The 18,895-nt window shown below is 46.8% G+C and overlaps 1 protein-coding gene across 3 annotated transcripts; it reads left to right on the forward strand.

Annotated features, from left to right (window-relative positions):
• The first annotated feature begins 741 nt into the window (after positions 1-741).
• Positions 742-16,675, forward strand: Il1rn (interleukin 1 receptor antagonist). Of its 3 annotated transcripts, none has more exons than XM_041675284.1 (5): positions 742-865; positions 10,750-10,801; positions 12,486-12,574; positions 13,820-13,932; positions 15,156-16,675. In XM_041675284.1, the coding sequence occupies exons 1-5, from the start codon at positions 856-858 to the stop codon at positions 15,369-15,371; spliced, it is 480 nt and encodes a 159-aa protein (XP_041531218.1). In that variant the 5' UTR covers positions 742-855; the 3' UTR covers positions 15,372-16,675. The 3 variants fall into 3 exon arrangements, with proteins under 3 accessions (XP_041531218.1, XP_041531216.1, XP_041531217.1); XM_041675282.1 differs by lacking the exon at positions 742-865 and adding an exon at positions 10,420-10,598; XM_041675283.1 differs by lacking the exon at positions 742-865 and having other exon boundaries at positions 10,615-10,801.
• Positions 16,676-18,895: the final 2,220 nt, after the last annotated feature.

An 18,895-nucleotide genomic window follows, 5' to 3' on the forward strand; every position in this document is an offset into this window, starting at 1 on the left:
GGGAAACGTCCAGAGAAAGTTGAGGGGATGCTTCTGGCCTGCTGGAGAGAGTCTTGGCAATGGTCCAGCCATGAGGCAGGTGCAGGCAGAGATGGGAAATGGGATGAATACCCTAAGTGATGCTGCGAGCAACCCTGGGGGTCTGCACAGGGCTCAAACCATACAGGTCCCAGCCCAGGTCCTTTCCCTTGCTGTTCCCTGCGATTGTAACATTCTTCCCCTTCCCCAGTTCAAATACCACCTTTCTCAGAGAGACCTTCCTGACTTCTTTTTCTAAGATATCTGTCTGGGTCCCTCAAAGGCACCTCACACTCTTGGTTTATTCTTCAGCCCTTAGCCCCATAAGAAATTGGCTTATTTTACTCCTCCCACCCCCCGTTAGAACACACGTGGCCTGGTCTGGCTTGCTGCCAGTGTTTGTGAGACCACCTCACAGGCAGGAGGACTAAGTCAAGATGTATTTTGAATAAATGTATGCATACATGGTCCGTTTGGGGGGTGAGACAAAGGTCCCACCACATAAATCCAGCTCATTCCCCACATGTGACCTCCAGTTCTATGTAGATAAGAACCAGTTTGGCTTCTGCTAGCCTGAGTCACCCCTCTGGAAGCTGGGCCTGGCTTGGCATCTGTCGTCAGCGACCCACCTCCTAAGGCTGACTGGCTCAGTGTGGGTGTATGGGAGGGGCCAGCTCCCCCCTTATTCTGCTTAGGTGGCTGGGAAGGAGGGGTGGTTCCACCCTGGGAGGGTCAGTGACAGAGGTGCTGGCCGGGTGCTCCTTTATAGGCGCCACCTCTTCCTGGAGTGAGACGCTGGGAGACAGTGGAAGACCTCGAGTCCTGTCCTGCTCCCCCATGGCTTCAGGTAAGCTTTTTAAAGTTGTTTTTGTCTGTGTGCAAGATAAGGGCGGGATTGTCTACCACTAGTGTTGCCAGTGCTGGATGCCAAGGGCGTGGAGCCCACGTCTATCTGGAAGACCTGGATAATGGAACGCCACGGCATCCCAGGAAACCACGCAGGTATGCTGGGGCCGAGGGGGCGTGCCCATTATGAGACGAGTCACTAGAGGTGTTGACCATTCTCCACTGTTCATGGAAACAGGAAATGGACGAAACGTCTCCGTAAGGTGGAGGAAAGAAGTGTGTGCTGAGTGGCAGCTATTGATAGGAAGCACCCTTGGTCCACAGGCTGGAGAGGGAGGTGGAAGGGTGGGATCTGCAGAGAGTGAACGGATTGACACTAGACAACTCCAAGAGATGTTGGTCAGAGAAAAGGCAGGCTCAGCCATGCACTAGCGGTGGACTTCTCTTAAGGAAATGCCAGATGTTATCTGGGGTGCTCTGATTAAATATACCGACAAAAACAAACAAAATATAGGTTGCTATCTCTCCTCAGAACATATTTGGTGCAGATAAATCTTAGGATCGTTGGTCTGAAGGTTCAGTCTCTAACTTCAGTTCAGCTCCTGCTGAACCAACCATTTATTGGGGGAGGTGGTGTCTCTCTACTCTTGATGTTAAGAAAAAGCTGCCAAGTCCTTGGAAGGACACGAACACTTCCATGGTGCTTGCTCCAAGCCGGGCACTCACTCTCAGGTGGCTTGTGTATTTAATGCCTATGAGGAAGGACCTTAGCATCCACACTTGCAGAAGAGGAAATAGATGGAGAAAGATGAAGTAATTTGCCCAAGGCCACACAGCCAGTATTAGGGGAGAAGCTAGTGTTGACTGTGGACAAGTCTATCTCTAAACCACTGCCCTGTGCCATGGGGACAGTGGGTGTCTTATCACTTACGGAACGTGTGACAACGTTAGATGCTCTTGCATGTTCTCCAGATGCGGTGAAGTAGGATGCTGGGGTCATTTTCAGAACCAGACAGAATCTTATTTTAAGATAGTTTATTCCAAAATATTTAGAACTGGCAAACACATAGGGGCTACACGCTCATGGGTATGAGTTGGGTTGAACTTGGAAATCAGTGCCAACAAGCCCAAAATGGGCACCACAGTCCCTGGAAGAAGGAATCAGAAATGCCCTCAACAGCCAAAGAGATGGCAGGTTCCAAACTGCGGTCAAACAGAGAGCAAGAAAAGAATTGAGAAGTTACATGTGTGGTTTGATAAGGGAATGAAAGAATGATGACATGGAGTCTCACTACTTACATCACAGATGTTTCTAAAGAAAGAGGATAAAGAGGTGGAGGAAGCAATGGTGAAGGAAAGAACAAGTCCTGTGTTAGGACCTGCATTTGAAAACAGTTTTCAAAAAACTAAACGTCAACATCATCTTGCGATGAATGGTTTAGCCTGAAATGAGTCAAAGGTGGATTGGTATTTACTGTGGTCTCTTCCTGGCTGAAAAACTCATTTTGGGAATTTGTGTACTTGTGGGTTATCTGTTTGTCTGTCTTGTTCATCATCTGTGAATTTGTCCATCTAGCTATCACCTAAACTACCTATCCTCTATCCAAGTGGATGGTGTCTCTGCCGATAAGATAAGATAACTTGGCAAGAGAGGCAGTCACTAAGACAATTGTGCTTGCAATTTATGGCATTGCCCACCAGGGTACAAGCTCATTTAGAGAGAGCAAAGGACTGAGGAGTCCACTGAGAATCAGAATATTCAGTAATAAAGCCAAAATAGTCTCTGGCAATTCGTCATTCTAGTCCATAGCCAGATAAATTGGCCTTCACTACAGCCTATACAAAGGTTTAGAGTCACTTTTTCCTTACATCTCGAATGTTTTCCCATATCTTTGAGCAATTATGAACTAACCAGTTACTCCATAAGGTATGAGTTAGAGCCAAAAATAACATCAAAAAATAGGTGGAGTTCTTGCTCGTGTTGACCTTGAAATGAAGCAAAGAAGGGAAGCATCTGTGGCCTCTTTAGCATGACAGTAGCATGGGAAAGAATGAAAACACAGAGTTCAAATCTTGCCTCAGACTGTCTAGAGCAGGTGTAGTCTCTCTGATCCTTGAGTTCGGCTCTACAAGGTATCCGGGCACATCCCCATCGTGAAAGCAGTACCATGGTGTCTACCTTGCACAGAGGACAGTGGAATGAAGAGTGATACAAGGTAGGGATCACTCGGTGGCAGAGTGTGTTTGTGCTTTGAATGAGCAATGCTCCCTATAGAAGGCCTGAGCATTTGAACATTTGATCCCTGGCTGGTGGTGCCATTTGGGTTAGGATGTGCAGCCTTGCTGGACCAAGACTGTTACTGTGAGCAGGAGAGTTTAAAGCTTCACGCCGCTTCCAGGTCGTTTCTGCATTGTGGCTATGGTTGAGGATGTGAGCTCTGCTCCAGTCACCATGTTTCCCCTACATGAAGGACTCTTAGCCCCTCTGGAACCATAGCCAAAATAAACCTTTTTTTTTTTCCGTAAGTTACTTCGGGCTATGGTGTTTTATCACTGCAGCATAGAAGCAGGGAATGCGGTGACAGAGATTGGGGCCCAGAAGACGACAGCGTAGGTGTGCCCTCTCTCAGAATTCCTGTCCCTCTCCATCAGCTCTTGTCCTACCAAGTTCATCTTCAAAGAAAAGAGTAAACATGTACCTCTGAAAACTTGATAATTATACAAATTATCTCTCGGAGCCAATCCGTATTACACCCACACATCCTGGAAGTAAATGCCATCTGGGAAGACTTGACCTCTGAAAGGATTCAGGGGAGGGGGAGCTTCCTATTTGGATCTGGGAAGAGAGTAAGCATTCTGCAAAGCTGCTCTTCCCGTGATCGGTTTATGCCCTGTGTCCTGAATGACCTTTACTAGCCCGGAGAGAAAAACGTGACCACCCTGACATCAGAAAGCTAGAGGGCAGAAGCTTGAGGAGAGCTGGCCTAGGAGAACAGCTGTCACCAAGCCTGGCCTGCAGCCCAAGGGAACTTCCAACGGATTCTGGGGTATTATTAAGATGAGTTCTGACACCTAACAGGGATAGCTGGGAGCAGACGGACCAAGACGACATTAGACTGTATCATGAGGTGCTGGGTTTGCTGTGTTTTTGTATCTACTTCTCATCCTAGGATATTTACACATGACTTGGGAAGAACAACTTTAGCCCATTGTTTCAGTAAAAATCAGCAAACTTAGGCTAAGACTGCCACCCCTGTGCGCTGGATCCTCTAACGCTCAGTCATTCGAGTGTTGGCTAGAGACTATGAGATGCTGCAGTTGTTTCAGCTCAGAGTACATCGCTCACCCAAAGCCAAATGCGTGCATCTCACAAACAGTGCCTGAGTGTCCCCAGTGTGGCTCCAACAGGCAGAGCTGATGCTCACACCAGGATTCGTTCACGTTTTCTGGTCTTGTGGATTTATCAGTCCGGATGCCGGTGGTGCAGTTCCTGAAAGTGAAGCATTTGGGAGTTTGCTCTTGAAACAAATGGAGATGGTTTCTCTCTGGAAAGAAGGAAAGGCAAAGAAGAAAAGTCCGGTTGCCAACTTCCCACTCACTGGCATTCACAGCGTTGGTGGCTTTAAATCATCCTTTGTGGGAGTATTTAAGCCAGAGCAATTGGGAAATGATATAAATAAGATTTACAGGGAGAGACAGAGTGGTTGAACATAGCATCCTTCTGGCTTAGTCACCCCACTCCATGTGTAATCTGTCTTCTGACCCCAGGAATATCTGACCAAAGCGGGCTTCATGGTACTCTCCAATGTGCTTTTCCTTAAGATAGACCCACGGTCCTTGGTGTAGCATTAACAGCATTTTTTGTTCTGGCTCACATCCAGCTTTCCCATTGTTTCTTCTGACTCTACCCCTAAACATGGTGAGCGTGAGTTCTAATACTGCCAATTTGGTAAGATCTCAAACCTAGAAGAAACCTCTGGATCCGTTTGTATAGGAGTTTGTAGGTTGAAATTTACCCATCTGTCTTAGTTAGGGTTTCTATTGTTATAAAGAGACACCATAGCAACACTTACAAAGAAACATTTAATTGGGGTGACTCGCTTACAGTTTCAGAGGTTCCGTTCATTATCATCATGACTGGGAGCATGGTGGCACGCAGGCAGACGTCGTGCTGGAGCTGAGAGTCCTACATCTTGCAGGCAACAGGAATTTGACTGTCACACTGAGGGAAGCTTGCGCAAAAGAGACCCCCAAAGCCTGTCCCCACGGTGACACACTTCCTCCAACAAGGCCACACTTCCTAATAGTGCCACTCTCTTTGGGTGGACGTCATTTTCTTTCAAACCACCATCTGTGGCCATTGCCAGCCCACGCTGGACTTAGGACTAAATATAAGGAAAACAATGAGCTGAGTACTAGCGGTCCTTGTTCCTGCTTCCTAGCTCTGAATGAGCATGACTCAGTGCCTCATGTGCCCTCTGACATACGCTCACACTGGGACTGAAACAAACCCTGCCTTCCTTAAGCTGCCTTAGCCAGGTGTTTAGTCATAGACATGAGAAGGGAAAGGCAGGTGATATGTATCTTCAGAAGACCCTTTGGAATCTATGACAGAATGGCCAAGATTATGAGGAACTATGGGGTCTGGAGAAGTCGAAGGTAGCTTTAGGTTTCTTTATCTGTAAGGCATCTACAAGTTTCAAAGTCTTCAGATTCACTGGGAGGATAGCTCAGAGGTGAAGCATGCCTTTAACATGTGAGGGGCCACAGGTTAAATCTCTGGAGAAGCTCTTCCCCGAGCTGAGGTTTTGAGGATTCGTGGATCTTGGTTTGGAGGGCTCAGCATAAACCGATTAAAGTTTATACACTACACTCTGCTTAGGAAAAAAATAATGGTCCTCATAAATTCCAAGTAATCTGGGTTAGATTCCTGGAGAGTTAGGAGGGAACCAAAAATGGAACCACCCTCTCAAGCATCCAAGCCCACTCACAAATGAGTTTAAGACTTATTTAGACAAACACTACCTAGGACTTCCGTGCTCTGGTCCAATAGCCCAGCAGGAGCAAAATGATCAATATCAGGATAACATCATACACAGCCTTAAAAGATGTCTACAGTTTAAAACTATACAGTAACCTGAGCAAATATTTAAAAAAAAAACCTAGACATGCTGCATTGGTCAGCTTTGTTCATATAATAAAATACCTGCTGTCATTAACTTATGGAGAGAAGGGATTTAATTGGTTCACAGTTTTGGAGTCTCTAGTCCAAGATTGGGTAGACTCACTGCTTTGGTTTTGGGGGTATAACAGATACTGCAGATATTCACCTTATCAGCCGGGACGTAAAGAAGAAGAAAAAGGCAGAGAAATTCCCTTCAAGAGTATGCTGTGCCTCCAGGGACCTAAGGCATTCTCCCCCGTGCAGGGTCTACCATAGCTCACCAGCACCATTCTGGGAGCACTTAAACCATAACATATATGCAAGGCAGTTTGTGCATTAAAGAAAGCCAGACAATGGGAGGAGACCTAGGATGGATTCAAATCATGGCATTATCAGGGGAAGCCCTTCAAAGGCCCATGCAGGGATGAGAAGACGGCTCATTTGGTCAAACGCTTGCTGCAAGAGGATAAGGAACCAAGTTCAGAGCGCCACTATCCATGTTGAAACTGGGCATCACCTTATGAGCTTGTAATATTAGCACTGAGTTGGTGGTGGCTGGAGGGTCTCTGGAACTCACTAGTGTAACTGAAACTGTTCCATGAGAGATCATTGCCTCAAACAGCTCTAGTGACAAGTGATGGAGGGACACACCCAGACATCAACCTCCATCCTATGCGCACACACACACACACACACACACACACACACAAACACACACACACACACATAATACATAAGTCCAGGTATAACATTCCCAAAGATTTGGAAGACAAGATTAAAATTTTGGATTAAGAGTTAAAAACTCTATAAAAAGGGGAATTAAGCGAAAGTTCTAGAACTGAAAGACATCACCAACTGAAATTGAGAAATAGTGAAGAGTTATCAGAGAGTTCCCATGGGCCAGAGCTGTGTTTAAAACATTACAAGGTGCAGTGTAAGACATTTGTGAAGGTCATTTCCTCCTCGCTATTTGATGTAAAGGAGTCTTAAGGCCCCTGATCCACGTGTGAAAACACTTTTGTTTATACCCCGCTGTGTCCCTAAAGCTGCCTGATGGAGCCTACCTATTGCCACTCCCAGCATGTGGATACCTGGGTTTTCCATTCCCTTGCCTCCAAACCATAAGAAAAAAGTTGAGTGGAATCAAGGCCAGGGAGTGAGGAAAGAAAAAGGAGTTTGTCCTTCCTCTTCTTCCCTCTCTAGTGGGGAGATGTGCTTAGGATCCCCACAGGAAATCCAGGGACTTCAGTCCAGAAGGAAAGAACCATGCTTGGGTAACAGGGAGCGGAGGGCTTGTACGTGCCTGCACGTGTGAGACAGGGTTGGAGGCGTGGTAGGCTCTGTGACCCGTCTCTCCCGTTTACCCTGAGGTAGAGAGTTGAGTGCAATCAATACTGTTTGAGTAATCCCCACAGGCCGGGATCAGGGTCAAGTACATCATGTGAGGAGTCTATCTAATTCTCATAGCGATCCATGATGTGATTTCCGTTATTGAAACTGGTTATTGGGTAATAAAACTGGGTTCTAACGAGTCTGCACACCCTGTCTAATGTAACACAGCTCAGGACGGTGTGAGAGGACTAAGACTCGGGGCCCACCCAGGGACCCCTTTCCTGCACACATGTCCTTTGGAGGCGGTGGGCATGGTCCAGAGAAGAAAGCACAGGGCAAGGAAAGTCTGGGAGGCTAGCGTTTGGAACCTCTAGAACTAAATGCTTTCTGTTTGGATTTGGGCCGAGGTCAGAGCAACAATGACCCCGCAGCTGTGATGGTGGGTGGAGTTTTGCTTGGACCACTGGCTAAGGGTAGAAGAGGGCACAGAGCTCCTCCGTTCACCTTGGCAAGTCGCTTCTCTTCCTCAACCTTCAAGGATGTTTGAGATAATACTGATTTGATGTTTTAACAAAATTTCACCAGTTTGCTAAAAGTTGGCTCTTCTAGAGACATTCATTGATTGCTGTATTAGTAACTGCCCAAAACTTGGGTTTTCAAAAAAAAAAACCCAACAAAAAAGATCTTTAAAAAATAATATAGAAAATTACACAGTAAGAAACAAACAAAATGTTTATTGCTTAATGACATTTCTGTATACTATATTAGAAATCACAGCCCTTATAAATATAATCATATTTACAGGATAATGTTGCTCAAATATTTGTGCCTCACTCCAACTACATAGCATTTTAGGAACTGTTATTTTTTTTGTTAAATTATCTTCTATTTCTTGTGTTGTTTTTGTTTTCCTATGAATGCATAGTTAATAAAAAGTTGAATGCATTTAAGGCTTAGGCTTTAATATCTTGATAAATATTATAGAAGTGTCACCACAGTCTAGCTAGTTAACATATCTGCCTCCTCACCTAGCTACCATTTTTTTCTCCTTCCTTCTTCTTCCCTCCCGTTCTCCTTCTGTCCCTCTTGTTTCTCTTCTCTTTTCCTTTCCTTCCCTTTGAAAGGGAAGAGGTAGTGGGACTACTTAGCCACGCTCTCGGCACATTTCCACATGTAGTGAGCACCACTGTTATTATGGCATGGCCCCAGATACCCAGAACTCACTCATCTCATCAGCTTGGCATAGGTTAGATTTCTGAGGCAGCCGAGAGACAGAAAGGCGAAAGACACCTGAACTTCAGCCGCTGTTACTGTGTTGATTAGCACAGGGGTAGCCTGTGTCCCTCAGGAATGGGGTGAGGAGCTTGGAAATGAGGAAACTGTTCCAGCTGTGGTGGCCTACGTGTTGCTCCTGCAGTCTCTCCCCCCCGAAACGGTTTGCCCACAGCCAGGCAGACTATCTTCTCTGGAGCAACTGCTGACAGTTGGACAAAGCCATCTCTGTCCTCCTAGGAATCCTGCTTTACAACCCAGGCCCTCCATCAGCATATTTCCCTCCTTAACCATTCCCTACCTCCCGGCTACTGCCTCTGGCAATCACCAACCTCCTGCCTGCTTCTGGGTGTTAATGTGAACGGTAATAACATGCAAGATGTAGCATTTGTACAAATTAGTAAGTAATAAAGGAGTCTAGGGCAGCTTCGGAAGTACCCTAAGACAAGCATGAGGGAGCTTCTGGAAGCTGGGTACCAGTTACTTCCCCCTTTCGGTAGGTATGATGACAACATTATGCACCTGGTGACTAATAAGCCTTCCAGAAACTTCAAAGCTTTATTTAATTCAGCAGTTTCTGGAAGTTGTAAATAAGCAGGCCCATTCATACTTATCACTCTCCTTCGGGCAGCTTCATGAGAAACTCTCCAAACAAACAAAGAAATGAGCAAACAGAACATCCCTTGGCCCTCACAGATAGATAGCATCTCTCTACTAGAACTCAAGAAGGATATGTACTTGCTGTTGGGACTCTCAAAACTATCATCTAGGGCTCCAGTGCAGAAATGGGTTTTTGGTCACTTCCTATTAACAAGCTCCGTGACCCTTCCCTCTGCTAATCTTTGTGAGTGTCCTTGTGGGAGGCTGAAATAAGGCTAACACAAGCTCCAGTCCAGCTCTGGAAAGGCTGTAGCAGCATCCTCTCCCTCAGGGGAACACACAAGGGCTCTCTTCACCTTTCCTAACCTAGAATCGGAAGGTCCTTACCTTTCCCCAGCTGTCTAGAGAAAACCGCACCAAAGGAAATGAATGTTTATTAACATCCACTCGGGACCAAGATTTAACTTCCTTCTTTCCTTCTATCTTCAAGGAAGACGCGGTCCTCCTCATTCTGAGAATGAAGAGGCAGAGACAAAAATAGGTGAAGTGACTTTTTCAAGGCCACATGGATGGCAGTGACAAGTGGCAGAGAAGAAGTCTGGAGCTGTTGCTGGCCGCATGCTTCATCCACTTTCCCCAGACCCCGATTTCAGAACAAAATCACCTCTAATAGGCTCCAGCTTTCCAGACGTGGGACTGGGGAAGATGGCTGATTTTAAAGCATCCCTTGGGAGAGACTCATTTCTCTAGAGCGGGAGTCAGTAAACTTTCTGTGCTACATGTGACTTGTCCCTTTTTTTGCAAATGCAGTGTGTTAGAACAGTTGAGCTTTCTGACTCACAAATTGTTTGCGGGTGCTTCTGCACCGTGACAGCTGTGCTGAGTGTTGTGCTGAGCGTGGATGGTGCACAAAACACCAAATATTTACCATCTAGTTCTGGACACAATGTTTATCCAGAGTCTGGCCAGCTCTCCCTTCCCCAAAGAACACGGTAATAGTGACGTGAGACGGTCCTTTGTCCACCAGGCCCTATCACTTGCCTTCCGTTGCAAAGGGAACATTTCTGCTGGCATCTGTTTTGTAGGAGGGAAAAGGAAAACTCAGCCAGCAGGCTCAGACTACCTGCCATGCAAACGAGAGTCTGGCTTTTATCGCATCTTCTTCCCAGGAACACCATGAATGGGGAAATGGAAAGCTCAATTTTGGGGAAATTGCAAAGGGTGAAAGGGGGAGGAGATCAGTTACAACACACTGTTGCAACACTCAGCAGGGTTGAAAGTGACAACAGCAAGGGTTTCTCTTTTTGGAAATGTGAGGGTTTTTCCGCGTCTGACAGGGGGGACGGAATGACAGCAGCACGGGCCGGTGAATGACTACTTTCTTTATAAGCAACCACCCTGAGCCTGAAATGGCAGTCTCTGGTCTCTGCTGCCTTGCTGTGGCCTCAGGATGGAACTCTGCAGCAGACGGTACCGTCACTTAATCTCTCTCCTTCTCTTCCTTCTATGTCATTCAGAAGCAGCCTGCCGCCCTTCTAGGAGAAGACCCTGCAAGATGCAAGCTTTCAGGTAAGTCTTCCAAAGACATGGGGTTGCATAGAGATGCATGTCGTACGTAAGTCCAGGGCACTGGATCTGAGGGACGGGATGGAAAGGGATATATATCCTTGACTCAAGAACAACTTGCTACATGCACCGTCTCTAAGGCTTATGTTTTAAAAAAATGTTCTATGCATGGACAACAGGGTGATCAACTGCTCTCAGTTTCCCAGATTCCGAAGTGTTCAGTAAGTGGCAGAATAAAAGGTGCCCAGGAATGATGCTAGCCTTGGGATCTAGCAAAGAGGATTACCGCAGCAGGACACAGTCTATGGCTCAGACCAACAATCTACACCCTGTCTGTGCTGACTTGGAAGATCTCTCTCTTTGGAGTTCCCAGTTTCCTTACCTGGGCATCTTACTGGTTTAATGACAACCCCTTGTGTACCATAAAGGGCTGTGCAAATTAAAGACATAAGTAATCCTGTAGCTGTGTTCTGGGACCTGTACTCTGAGAACCTGAAAAAAAAATGTCTTGAGTCTTAAAATTGGACCAAGAGCCTTGGGTGATCTTCACCAACTATCATAAGCTGTCACCAACCTTAGAGTAAAAATGGCAGGCCTTTATTTTGATTTTGAAAAGTAAATGAAGAGATTGTTGGTGCATACACGCTGTCCTCGATCCTTTCTGAGAATGAAGTCTGTTGAATCACTTCCCCTTTGACCTTGTCTGCTTTGGAACTACAGCTGGAAGCCGGGTTTCTGGTTCAGAGTATGTGCATCCATCCCAAGGCAAGTCTGTCCCACAGAAACAGGGACTGTCTGCTTCATGAGGTTCCCCACCACATCCTCTTAGCAACTCCAGGAGAGGTTCCTGGAGTCCTTTTAAGCAAGGCTATTGGGTCCCTTCGATTTGAAGTTCACCGTAGAAGCAAAGGCGCAAATACCCCCTTCCCATGCAGAGGATTTGATTTGTCCTCTGCCCTTCGCAGAGCTCCGTGGCTACTCCAATCAGCTCCCCTGATGAGTAAAGAGACAAGGTACAGATCCAAGGTGATGTCACCAGGGTGGTATTATCACATCTCACAGTGGCCTGTCTCACAGCCAGGGATCCCTTCACCAAGACAGAGAGTGACCAACAGGCCATTGTGTAAGCTAGAGAGGAAGTTGATTTGTTCCCAGGGACAGCTGTCCCTGCCAGAGCCAGAGCGGGTGATTGGCAAGAGAAGCAAAAGTTCTAGTTACAGACTTTCAGGCCTAAGACTCGGAGTAGCTTGGCTGCGATGTGTTCTAACCCTTGAACTTGTAATACTATGATGTAGCCGCTAGTTTCAAGTGGCCACCTAAATTTACACATAGCTGCCTGAAAATGAAAGAAAGGCATGCAGCCAGCAGCTCCCCTAATGAGTGGGGTGAATACAGGATGTGTTTGCATTGCCTAAGATTCTATCAGATGGTGATGCTCTAGAGAAAATTCTCCTGAAGCAGCGGGAGTCTACGCTGGGATGAGGAGCACGAAGAAGAGGTTTTCTGTTCACCAGCTATGAGAGATGGATCTCTCTCTTACGGTAGTGTTGGCTTGAGTCGTCTCATTTGTGCTATGATCTCGCTGAAGACCACACTCCCAGCAGATCTAGACGTAGGTTAGATGGCATTGAGGATGTCGGACACGGTACTGTTCTGCCTACCACAGCTGGGCCATTTTGCTTTTCAGAATCTGGGATATTAACCAGAAGACCTTCTATCTGAGGAATAACCAACTCATTGCTGGCTACTTACAAGGACCAAATACTAAATTAGAAGGTGAGTGGGAGGGCTGGAGAGATGGCTCAGCGGTTAAGAGCATTGCCTGCTCTTCCAAAGGTCCTGAGTTCAATTCCCAGCAACCACATGGTGGCTCACAACCATCTGTAATGGGGTCTGGTGCCCTCTCCTGGCCTGCAGGCATACACACAGACAGAATATTGTATACATAATAAATAAATATTAAAAAAAAAGAAGGTGAGTGGGAAACAGGGAAGCTAGTGGGATGTGGGCCTAGGGTCACCTTTCCATGCTCCTCCGGCTGTAGGTAGGATGTCCTCATTTCTGTTGAGTTTGAAATGAGAGACATGACCACCAGAGGATACACATGGGAGTGGTCTCAAGAGTGAAAAAATGTTTAGAGCCTGAGTCTTAGTGCCCCGGGGACACATCTAGGGGAACAGGGACCAGGAGTCTCCCTGAACTTCCTGAATCTTTCTGTGCTGGAAGACCATCCATGTTCCTGTGTTATTCAAACCCTAGCCTTGCCCTAGGTGAATACACCATGTACATGGCTTAATAATATTCTTTCTTGTGGCTACTAACCTCAGCATGTACCCATCTGTACTTGGGACAAAGCTAGATGAACTGGGAGGACCATCACTCACAGATTCTTTAGTTTTTCTTCTAGAAAAATGAGGGCAGTGGGTTGACAGAACTTGAATTTCCTTTAGCACTAGAGTCTAAGAGTTCCCACACCTCTATTTGTGATAGAGAGGCACTGCCCACACTTTCTTACTATTCCTTCCCCAAGCCCTTCCTCTGCTTTCCTATCTTACTCAGCAGCTATAGGACTGGCTTTTCCTGACTTTCTAGTAATCTAGGAATTCTCCCATGAGCATGCTCGAGTATAGGGAGGCTGGGTTTTCTACTGCTCCCCAGTAGCAGATGGGAAAGGTGGGCTGTAAAGTCCACAGGCTTCCTGGAGCCTACTCACGGGCCTCATGAGTTGTGTGCCCCTGACTATTAACAGCATTTCTGTTGATCAGGAAGACAGGTTTCCTGGAGAAAGTAAAAAAAGGTTGGGAAGAGTGTGGAGCAGAGTCTAGGAGGCTGGTCCTTAGGGATAACTAGGTAGAGCGTTTGGTTGGCTCTCTTATATGGAGGCAGACTAGGAAGAAAGAGCCTGCCTGACCTTCTGACCTTAAAATTTTAGTTTAAAAAGGAGACAGAAAATACTCACAGGTTCTTCCTCACCCTTCCTCCTCGTCTCTCTTTCTGACTTCACCTTCCGCTCTTTTGCAGAGAAGATAGACATGGTGACTACTGACCTTCAAAATGTGTTCTTGGGGATCCACGGCGGGAAGCTGTGCCTGTCCTGTATCAAGTCTGGAGACAATATCAAGCTCCAGCTGGAGGTAAGAATCTGGTTGAGCTATCAAACCATTATGAAATCCATCAGTTTACACCAGCCACAGGTGGTTCTCATGACTCCGTGAGTATGCGCGGATGAGGGAGACACATCGTTCCTCAGAGGGTAATCTTTTTTTTTTCCATTTTTTTATTGAGAAAAGGAGAAAAAAAACAAGTTTCCACCTCCTCCCAGCCTCCCAGAGGGTAATCTTTTGGGGTCACTCCTGAAGTAACTTCCGTAATGTTCTTGGTCGTTATTGGGTGTCCCAGATGGTTTCTCACCCTCTAAACCATCCTCCCCGTGACTTCTTAGCATCAAGCTTCCTTGGAGCATGGTGGCCAACTTCTTTGAGAGATTATTCCAGAAAAATGACCCTCAATGTGAAAGCACTTATTAAACTTGGCCTTACATGAGTCTATTGGCAAAAGCCCATGACGTGGTTAACATAGGCACTGTAGAAGGGCACTAAGCAAGGGTTTAAACTCTAGGAGGAGACATTTTCCATGGAGGGCCACCTCTACGACACTATCACAGAACCTGAACCACCCATGGGTCTTATGCTGAGCCTCCCAACCCACTTGGACCTACCTTCTTCTAGCAAGGTCCACTTTCAAGACCATGAACTTCTAACGATTATCCAAGCTACTAGCTGGAATCCCACATAGAACTGTCACTTCCTGACCTATCCAACAGCAGTGGACTGTTCAAGCATTAACTTGAGGACTAGCTGGGCAAACTTGTAACTGCCAGTAACCACAACCTTGAGTTTGCCACTAACGCTTACCAATGGACATGACCACCTTTTGGGGATGGGAGGAGAGGAGTGACTATCTATTCTAAATATAATAATCTCATATAACACATCCTATGGGCTTTAAGACACTCTACCCTTTCTTTCACAGCTCTCTTGCCTAGAAAGAATCAGATCTTGACCCATCACTGCCTCTCTAGCCTAAGTCTTTGCTAATGGGGCCATGTATTTGATAGACTTACTGTACCATGGCCACGCTAGCATGCTTTTCAGTGCAAGAGATAACAGCAAGACAACCCCTTCTATTTGTGCTGTCTTAAGAAATCTGGAATCTGTGTAGTTTGACCATGTCTCTAAGAGATCAATCAGATCTCCACCATCAGAGACTGACCACCTTATGAGAAGCATTGAGATAGATAAGACAACCAGGATCTTCTGGGACCCCAGAAATCACATGACCATTTCTTGACTTCCAGGAAGTTAACATCACCGACCTGAGCATGAACAAGGAACAAGACAAGCGCTTCACCTTCATCCGCTCCGAGAAAGGCCCCACCACCAGCTTTGAGTCAGCCTCCTGTCGAGGCTGGTTCCTCTGCACAGCACTAGAGGCTGACCGGCCTGTCAGCCTCACCAACACACCCGAAGAACCCCTTACAGTCACCAAGTTCTACTTCCAGGAGGACCAGTAGTGCTGCCCAGACCTAGCCTCCTCCACTCCCAGGCCATCGATGACTCCACCAACTGTCTTCTCACTCTGGGCATCGCTAGGGTCTGAAGAGCAACTTTTGCAGGCTGCATGATAGTAGGATATAGAAGACTCCTGATGCCAGATTTCTGACTCCACCCTGCTAGCTGACCCAACCCCCATGATGCTTTCAGGATTATCCTTCAGATTGGACCATGGCAGGCCCTCGTTCGAAACCCTCTCTTATTGCCTCTGCCCTCTGAGTGGATCTTAGGCTGCTTGCTTGACCTAGGTGCCTTCTGCTCCCCACACTTTTCCCTTCTTCCATTGTCCTACATGTCCACAGCCCAGACCAATCAAGGCCCTTAACAACACCCACCGCATGACTCCCTTACCCTGTTGGATAAGCCTGTGCTGATCTATGGAGAAGGTTTTAATTCTCCTTGGTGTTCATTTTGGCTTGGGTGCTTGGAATGAAACCCACCAGGGCCTCATGTATGACAACCAGGATCTTCTGGGTCCCCAGAAATCACATGACCATTTCTTGACTTCCAGGAAGTATGTGCCCTACCACCAGGCTATGCTCCCAGCTCACAGAGAAGTTTGAAAGGATCCAGAAAACAGAAATTAAGGATCTCCTGGTTATTTTATTAGGCCAGCCTTATTCCATCTGGGGAGAGTCCTACTTTAAGAGGTGTCCTTTCTGAGAGGAGCTGGGGCTCAGCTGTTCCTACTTGTGTGAACTGATGCATGGGGGAAACTGATAACAGGCTTTTCTCTTTCCCTTCTTTGCGTGATGCCCTAAAGTGAAAAATTAAAATTTTGTAGACTATATTATCCCCGCCATCCTTTTTTTTTTTTTTGGAAGTTTCCAATTGTCTGAACCCGTAAGCTCTCTGTCCAACCCAAACGCCATCTCCACTCCAGACCTCCCACAGAAGGTTCTGCCTGCAGAAGTTCCCACTGTCACTGTGCAAATATGCCTCTCAGGCCCTTTCTGCTGTAGTGAACGAATCCACTATTTCTTGACCCTGTTAGCACTTCTAACCTTGAAACTTGTGTGGAAATAGCTATAGCCCCTGTCTGTTTCCTCTGCCAGACTGTGAGCTCCAGAGAGCAAGGAGCATCGTGTGTGTGTGTGTGTGTGTGTGTGTGTGTGTGTGTGTGTGTGTGTTGGGTCCCTACAGGGCTGAGCCCCCACGCTGGCTCTTGGTGGGCACGCAGTGAGTATTATATGTGCTGGGTAGAAAGTTCCTTACTTATTTCTGGTTTAGCTGTATTTTACAATAAAACACTGAAAAAAGTCTACTTTGTTGGTTGTGACCATGTGGCCAAGCTTCAGACATAGGGTGCTGGGGAAATTGGGAGGCCAAGGGATCTGTTTAAGTCTATAGCTACAGAACAGTTGTCTCCCCTTGGAAACCCTTCTTCCCCACTGGGTCTCGCTTCCTGGGTAACAGGGTACCAAACACCCTTGCCTAGTTCTAGAGTTTGTTGTCCACCATGAAACCCCAAGTGGAAACAGCCCAAATACTGATGATGATGCTGGATAACCCTGCATGTGTCAGATCTGCACCCAACTCACGACTCCTCAATGGCAAAGACAGTGAATGAACCACAGCCAGCTTCAGCCAACGCAACAGATGAATCAAAATAAACACGGGTTCAAAACCACTAAAGCTCAAGGGCTCCCAGGTCAAACAGCAACTAATGAGCTAATAACCAAGAGGGAACCAAGCACTCCCCTGAGTCCCATGAACCTGTGCTCAGGTGTCCGTCTCCCGTTTGCCATGTGTGCTCAGGGGAAGCTAGCTAAAACTTGCGAGGGCTCAGTTTTCCTATCTCTTGGTACAAATAAAGGCTAATGCAGACCGAGTTGCCACCTTTAACTTTTGCAGTACCCATCTTTGATGGGTGGGAGTGTAGTTGCCATGATCAGTCCTGGAGGAGTCAATGCTCAAGGACTCTACTCCAAGACTCCCTTGCTTCAGGTGTGACCCACGACCCACAATTAGCAGCAGCGTCACTTGGGAATAAAATGCAGGCTCCTGGGCTTCACATGAGACTTCCTGGTTTAGGAGCTCACCTTAACCAGATCCCCCCCCCTCCCCAGGCAAACCACACAGGCTAAAATTTGAAGAACACTGCTTTTGACAGGTGTGGTAGTACACACCTTTAATCCCAGCACCCAAAGGCAGAGGCAGGCAATCTCTGAGTTCAAGGCCTGTCTAGTCTACAGAGCAAGTTCCAGGACAATGAGGGTTGTACAGGGAAACTTTGTCTTGAAAAAAGGAAAGAGAAGAAAGGAAGGAAGGAAGGAAGGAAGGAAGGAAGGAAGGAGGAAGGAAGGGAGAGGAAGAGAGGATAAAGAAGGGAACAGAGGGGAAGGGAGGGAAGAGGGGGTAAGGGAGGAAAGAAGAGAGGAGGAGAGGGGAGGAGAGGGAAGGGGAAAAATGGAGAGGAGAGGAGAGCGGATGGGAGGGGAGGGGAGGAGAGGGGAGGAGAGGAGAGGAGAGGAGAGGGAGAGGAGAAGAGAGGAAGCACTGCTTTCTCAGACTGCGGCCATGCAGTGTGTAAGCTCTAACACACTGACCAACATGGCTAGCGTGATTACTAATTCATCCTTCTCCTTTCTCCCCAACCCTCTAGCTCATGACCATACCAAAACCTCCCCTTCTCACAGCCTTAGTTAAACCTTGGGTGTTCCTTAAATTCTGAAGGGGAAGCTTTAGGCCAACACCATCTGCAAAAAATGTCAGCCCAACACATCCAAGGGTTTCTGTCTCAAGCATACATACATCGGTATCTTGTGAATAGTAGCTACTTGCTATCAGCCACTCCACACGTCCATAGGAAATCATGGATTAGGTCGGCCTTGGACTGGATTCAGACCAGCCAAGATTTTTTTTCTTTTTCTTTCATTGTTTTTACCGAGTTATACATTTTTCTCCGCTCCCCTCCCTTTCTCCTCTATCCCCTTCTCCCCTCTCCCGTGACCCCCACACTCCTAATTCTCTCAGGATATTTGTCTTTTTCTCCTTCCTACATAGATCCATGAACGTCTCTCTTGGGGTTCTCTTTGTTGTCTAGGTTCTCTGCGGTTGTGGACCAGCCAAGTTTTGAAGGAGCCCATAAACCCAGGAAAAGCAGAGAACCGAGCAAGGAAAACATGACCACCAGGTGGCGGTAGCATCCATGAGCTTTGAGTGCAATGCCCTTCCAGGTTTGAAGGTGGTCCCTCACCACCAGGATCTGTCCAAACCTGATGGAAGTAAAGTCCCACACAGAAAGGGAAGTGAGCAAAAGAATTCCCATGGTAGATGGAAGTTGGAGATGGGGTTTCCCTTCCTAAGGCATCTCTCTCAGAGATGCAGAAAGGAATCTGATTCAGACTCCAAACGGAAGCAGCTTTTTGCATAGGGTTTCATCTTTGGCATAAAGATAAGGGGTTTCATGGGATCTATATCTTGGTAGCAGATGTCCTCTAAGTAGACAAACGCCTGATTGTTTTAAACAACAGGATGTGCA

Source organism: Microtus oregoni, unplaced genomic scaffold (assembly GCF_018167655.1).
Source record: "Microtus oregoni isolate MIOR12 unplaced genomic scaffold, Mior012 000025F_ref0000491, whole genome shotgun sequence".
In the NCBI taxonomy this organism is placed as follows: Eukaryota; Metazoa; Chordata; class Mammalia; order Rodentia; family Cricetidae; genus Microtus; species Microtus oregoni.